This window comes from Doryrhamphus excisus, chromosome 3, assembly GCF_030265055.1.
Source record: "Doryrhamphus excisus isolate RoL2022-K1 chromosome 3, RoL_Dexc_1.0, whole genome shotgun sequence".
NCBI classification, from domain to species: domain Eukaryota; kingdom Metazoa; phylum Chordata; class Actinopteri; order Syngnathiformes; family Syngnathidae; genus Doryrhamphus; species Doryrhamphus excisus.
In genome coordinates, this window is record NC_080468.1 from 6,455,950 (window position 1) to 6,462,877 (window position 6,928).

A 6,928-nucleotide genomic window follows, 5' to 3' on the forward strand; every position below is an offset into this window, starting at 1 on the left:
CTGCAGTTTTAAGAGCAATTAGGCTCTAGGCCGTTTCATTAACCCACTTTTTAGGGTAGGAAACCTCTGCTGAATAATGCTCCCACTGACACACTTTCCAACTTGGAAGGCCCCACCTGGATAAAAACAGCACAAAGCACATCTACAGTTCCACTGAGGGGCAAACCACCCGCTGTCTAACTGAAATTAAATGTGATTTTGTTCAACACACCGCTTAATCAGGCAGCTACAAGATAAGAGAGAACACACACACACATACAGAGCTATTAATAAATAACTATGTTTTGGTCCCAGCCTCCATTCACTTATCAGGCCAGAGCAAACATTCTATTCTTTCAAAGAAAGGTCATCCAGACACAGTGCAAACTACTAAAGCATGTCATGGCTTTGCTTCACCTCACAATGAGTATAACCTCCTTTTACCGGATGACTGAAGAGCCGTTCTAAAATAATAACAATAATAATTGTCCTTCCTGACTTTTCTTTGCAACACTCTGCCAAATAACTTTCCCCCCAAAAAGCATTTTTTTTAGAAAATCAATGAAGCCTCGCTTGGACGGCTGATGGTTAAAGTCTAGAGGACACCCCAAGGAATGTGATTAAATCTTACAATCAACTCTGCTGCAGAGGCTGGCCTGGCCACCGTCGCCAACAACTTATCCACAGGAAGTCCTCAATTTAGTGCATACAATGTGCGCTGTTTACATGTGAAAAAGCACTGTTTCCACCTTTTTTAACACACCTTAGGCTGCGTATTCCCTTAATCGACGACAAAGGAGAGACTGCAATTAGACCAGACAACAGCTTAACAGCCTGTTTTGTCGTTTGTATAGCTTAGGCAAAGGCAGTGGAATATGAGAACAAGTCATAATTCTGAAACTTAACACTGCATGCTGATTGTGTTACACAGACTGTGGAGACGATCCTATTTCAAATAAGGGAAGTATCCCTGAAAAAATGTTGTGTATGGTTATGTATGAGAGAACAAGTCACGGTAATTGTTGGTGTGTCTTGGACATGTTTACAAATTACATCAATGATACAATTCAACACGTGCAAAAACTTTTTTTAATTTGACCCCTTTTCCAAGTCTTAGGTAATATAAATGCCTGCAAACAACAACAAGCTCTTAATGCTTTCCATTGATTATTTAGCCCAATCTGGTCACAATTGACAATGCTAATGAACTGCAAGGATACAAAGCATTCGCCTTGTGGTCTAAAACAGCCAGGCAAGAAAAAAAATTAAAAACTCAGGCAAACTTTTCACACTGTGGGGGATTTTTGTCTTTCAAAACAGACCACAGGAGCTTTCCTTTTGAGAATGCAGTTTCATTAACATCATCCCACGCTGCTGCATTACAATGACACAGGAGTGCCCCTTCTCTCTCTGTCAAGGAAATCTCCAGTAACAACCCTCTGGGGGGAAGGGGACAGCAGAGTAAAGAGGGGCGGGGTGTCTCTAAAATAAAGGGAACTTGATTACTCCTGGTCACGGCTCATCCGCGAGCCGGCAGTAGGAAATCCATCACCAGCAGGATCAAACAGAAACTTGTGCACAAGGTAAAGCTCAGTGAAAGCTGCACCCACCCATCCCAGCACTTTCCTCCCCTTGTCATTGCTACCTCCCTCCTCCACCTCTCTGAATCACACCAACAGTGGCGTGTAACTTTTAGGCGCATACTGTGAAATCCAACAACACAAGTGAGAATCTTTTTTGGCCCAAATGACCTCGAGGGTGTAACCTCCGTAATGGCACACTGGTGTTATATTCCTCTTTTATTACTGACTGTAGACAGCTTCACGGTAGCAGCATTCCTCTTCTGATAGTAGCAAACCCCTTTATAGGCATTTTGCACTGCACACTAACTTCTACAGAACGTCAGGCTGGTTTCAACAAAGTCAAATATACTAGTGCTTGTGTCACACTAAACATTTTTATAACATTTAAGTCCATAATGTTATTAGTATTATGTCAGGCCACTAAAGTGAGAATTAAAAGTCATAGTATGAGAAAGTTAATGTCATACGTATGACTTCACAGTATATATGTTTAAGCTTGCTATAAAAGTTTTTATTCTTACAACCTTACATGACTTAACGATAACGGTTTTACTCTTGAATATCTTTATTTTCTACTTTTTTGTTGAAAATAAATATTCTCGTGAAACTGTGGTTTTATTCTTTCTAACATTACAGGTTTACTCTCTTTCTTCTGAGTTTTCTGCCAATAACTAATTGGCTTTACACAAGACTAAACCCTTGTAAAATTCAAATTTCTGTCTAGTAACACCATAGCTGTATTCATTTTACTCTGAAAATTCAGACTTCATCCTTGCAACAGTAGATCTTGTTTCACCACAGCAATGTTAGCACTTTTTCTCAAATTCTGCCTTTCTTTCTGATAGCATTAGGACTTCTGGGAACAGGCCTGTTCCAACTATGTTTTTTTTTTATTCTGTAACATTGTGGCTTTATTCTCTTAATATTACAATGTTTTCTGATAAATGACATCAGTTGTTTTGTAACATCCATCCATTTCCTATGCCGCTTATCCTCATTAGGGTCGCTGGGGTTTGATGGAGCCTATCCCAGCCAACTTTGGTCGAGAGGTGGGTTACACCCTGGACTGGTCACCAACCAATCGGCAGGGCTGTCTTGTAACATTCCACATAATATTTTAGATATTTCTATATCTGTAATTTCACTACTTTTCACTACTTTTCCGAGCAATACTCATTAGTCATAATAAACATCATTAATTACTTCTTGTTGCATAGGACCTGAAATGTGTGTAATGGATTTTAATGATGTGCCCACCATCCCCCGCTGTGAAATATGCAAATTGAAGCGACTCTTCAGCCACAATGTATGCCTTCACTATTGAGTAACAAGCTGCATAGCCGACACAAGTCACGGCTCACAAAAAAGGGAACATGTAAGCAAAATGGGCGAGCGCTGTATAAATGTGAACCACATGTTAGCTTGAGTTTATGAGGCAAACAACATCCATAGTTGCTCAGGTGGTAATAGTTTAAACAATGTTGGCCTACCACAGTCGTTCCTAAACTTTTTGCAGTTGCACACCCCTTCAGATATTTCACCAGAGGCTTTGAACCCACTACTCCTTCACATTTAAAAACATAAACACCCATATAAATTAAATCTTCAAGATGAAACACTCTTATTGGACGAACTAATCATCAAACTTACTTATTTGTTCATTTGATGCACATAGAGCAATAAACAACTTCATGCTCTGTCTCCGTTCTGCTCCATTCACCTTAGACCTTGATGCCTTCAGGCACAGTGTCAGGCACTAATTGTTCTTCATTTTTAGTCACGTATCCTCTATTAAAATGGGTGTACCCCTGGGGGTACGCGTACCACACCTAGGGTAACCATGTATCACACACAGACTAGCATACTGACACACATCGTCAATCAAAAGCAGACGGTAATAGACCAAAATTTACTTACCAGTGAAAAGGGGCTGTCCTTTCTCTGTGATATCGGGCAGTACGACCTTGTACACATCTTCAGAGAAGCCTGGCCTGCATGGTGGGGTGGCCCTGCATTCTGCTGCAATCTGCGGTGGACAGAGACAAAGTGGGGGTCCAACAAAGAGTCATAAATCAACTTCAAAAAGCACCCCACCAAACCTATCGGTCACGTTCTGAACACCCCCCCCCCCTTCCCTAACCCCTCTCTCAGTTGTACAAAAGCATCTGTTGTTTTTATAGCGGGGACTGCAATTAGGATAATGAGGCCAAAAGGGTTAAGCATTAGCCAAAAAGCATGGCTGGGCAAGAACAAGCTCCATTTGTCCCAGTGGAGGGGCCTAGGCACAGGGTGGTGCTACTGCCAAAGTCTGCATGGGCGGCTTTTCTGATCAACACACTCTGGACAAACTGTGTACTTTTCAAGAACAGGAACAAGGCAATGAAACGGCAATGCCAACAATCTGCTATTGTGGCGATACCAACACCCTAGACGCGCATTTGGAAGAGAAACTAGACATTTAACGATGACCAACTGTGGATTTTAATGGAATTTGAATTCCTCCACACTTGAAATGAGTCATCAAGATGATAAAGAAGACTTCAGGGAATCAGCGGGCACGTTTTTTTTTTCAATATTAGGGCGTGTTCCCAGACAGAATGAAGCAGCACTACTACTAGTGTACTAGTGTACACTCTCAATACAACATTCATCATCTCTAAAGATTTGAATGTAAGTCGAGAGGTTGCTGTGACTAAAAAAAGAGCATTGTGGGTGCGTGGTGTTTTAATGAGAGGAATTAAAATAGAAAATACTCACACAGAAAGAGAGAGGGGGAGAAGTGGAGCTGGAATAGTAGTACATTTACAGGAACGAATAAAGTGCCGCCTTAAACTGTCACCATTTGGTCATTAATATATGACCTTACTTCAGTCCTGTCATTACAAGGTTCTTCTCAAAACATTATGATTCGTAATTCGGATTTGTAATATCGAGGGGCTTTCCTAGTAGTATCATAGCTGTATCATGTAACATTCCGACTATGTTCTCAATTATAACCCCCCGCCTCATATTATTACTACATTACAAGATTAGCTAACATATAATATTGTAGAAAAAGCAAATCTATTTTCAGTCAGTTAATAATTTCTGTTTATTTCATGTATACAATTTCAACTATACAGTATATATATGCATGATTTGTACGCCTGAGCAATAACCTTCTTCCTACCTCATTTTGAAGTATGTAAATGTTCCTTATTGTAATTTTCTTCAGCATGTTTGAAAAGAACTTAACCCTTACCAATGCAATATGAATTTACCACTTTATGGATCCGGCGTACCACCAGTGGCACTTTCACCACAGTTTGAGAATCCATGATTTCCAGCTTTAAAAACTCATATTCCTGGTTAATATTGCTGTCTATTTGTGGCCTGAATCTGTCTCTTAAACGCTCTACCCTGTTGCGTGTTAGACTAGACACTTAAATTGTTATGTATTTCTCGGTATTTAAACAGCACTGATGAGGATAATGTCTTTAACGATGATGCTATCAACTCATCTTGAGGCATGTATGTACCTTTTAAATAAGGTCAAAGTCGGTTAATACCGGTTGAATTTGTAATATATAGCTACGAACTGAAGAGCGTCGAAATGTGGTAGTTTAAACAAATAAAAAACGTAGTGCAGACGTTATCAGTGGTCGTTGGAGTCTTATTAAAGGGCATTGTTCGGGTTTAAAAAAAAGGGTGAGTTGCGAAGAAGACGCTAATACGTTTAAGCAACCTCCACACAAACCGGTGTCCCGGTCGGTGTTCGGAAATTACCTGCAGCCCGACCAAGATCGTCAGAACCAGGAGCAGCCCGCTGCCCTCCCGTCGTCGTGGTGGGTACATTTGCGGTAAATCCTCCAAACCAGGGGAGATACAAAACCACAATCCCACTTTAGCTCGCAAAACCAAACAAAAAAAAAACCCGATTCCTCTCCTTTGGTCTTTTTAAGATGCACTGTTGTACAGCGTGTCGGGCTGCAGCATGTAGCAGCCTCCTGGTTGAGTGTATCCGCTGGAGAGTGAAGCAGAGCACTGGCTGGTACTGAAGCTGCTGCCGCTGCTGCCTCCCATCCACTCCAACACAACAATGAAAAAGAGCTCCAGCTACTCCACTAGAAAGCCTTTTTATTTCCTGGCTTCCTCTTTTCTCTCTCTGTCTCTCCCTGCTGGTCACACTTACTGCTACAAGAGTTAAGATAAGTCAAAGATCGTCTTTTTCCAACACTTCATCAGCTCCAGTGCCACTTTCAAAAAAAGGTTAATGAGCAAAGTGTTGGCCTTTTATGCGAGAAGTCGTAATCAAAGAGCAAAACGATACCGGTATTGTCCAATCAACCTCATGTTTTGCATAATCTCAACGTTCTAAAAACTTATTACACATTCACAAGAGTAAATATTTAATAATATTGGATCTGTTTATTAAAATGCAACAAATAAAACCTACTTTTCATATTTTAAAAATTAGTATCACATTCAGATTTATGCAAACAAGGTGTTTTGTCTTCAAACTGGTAGTTTACAGTTTGGAAATGCACAGGAAAATGATAGAAAATGTCCTTTGTGCCAATGGATGGCAGTTACATGAGGCTTTAGACTTTATCTCAAGGATGTACATTTTGAGACACATCATCAGTAGTACCTTTGAATCAGTGGGCCTTTCAACACTACTGCATTCATTCATTCATTCATTTTCTACCGCTTTTTCCTCACGAGGGTCGCGGGTGGTGCTGGAGCCTATCCCAGCTGTCTTCGGGCGAGAGGCGGGGTACACCCTGGACTGGTCGCCAGCCAATCACAGGGCACATATAGACAAACAACCATTCACACTCGCATTCATACCTATGGACAATTTGGAGTGGCCAATTAACCTAGCATGTTTTTGGAATGTGGGAGGAAACCGGAGTACCCGGAGAAAACCCACGCATGCACGGGGAGAACATGCAAACTCCACACAGAGATGGCCGAGGGCGGGGACCGAACCCTGGTCTCCTAGCTGTGAGGTCTGCGCACTAACCACCAGACCGCCATGCCACCCCACTACTGCATTATACAGAGAAATTATAGTCAAATTCTAATCATTAATCAATGATAATTTTAAATTTATAAAGCTGTGTTTTATTTTATTTCAGTTTTTAGGAACTCTTTTGAACCCTTCCAAAGTAGGGTGACCATATTTTGGAAAAACAGGACACTTGGCCCAGCAATGACATACTAAAATCATACTCCAAGTTTCCTCAAAGATGCATCATAATAACACTTAAAGCGGTGATTCTCAACTGGTGGGTCGGGACCCAAAAGTGGGATGCGCATCTGCTTTCAGTGGGTTGCAGTTGTATGCCTCGGCAAAAAGAAACAAACATGTAATGACCCAAGGT

General features: G+C 41.1%; 1 protein-coding gene across 1 annotated transcript in view; it reads right to left on the reverse strand.

Annotated features, from left to right (window-relative positions):
• cdh2 (cadherin 2, type 1, N-cadherin (neuronal)) overlaps window positions 1–5,660 on the reverse strand; it is a 54,265-nt gene extending 48,605 nt beyond the window's left edge. The window contains exons 1-2 of the mRNA XM_058066613.1: window positions 5,328–5,660; window positions 3,480–3,588 (exon numbers count right to left, since the gene is read on the reverse strand). Of these exons, the coding sequence (XP_057922596.1) occupies window positions 3,480–3,588; window positions 5,328–5,396 (178 nt within the window). The 5' untranslated portion in view covers window positions 5,397–5,660. The remainder of the gene's footprint in view (window positions 1–3,479; window positions 3,589–5,327) is intronic.
• Window positions 5,661–6,928: the final 1,268 nt, after the last annotated feature.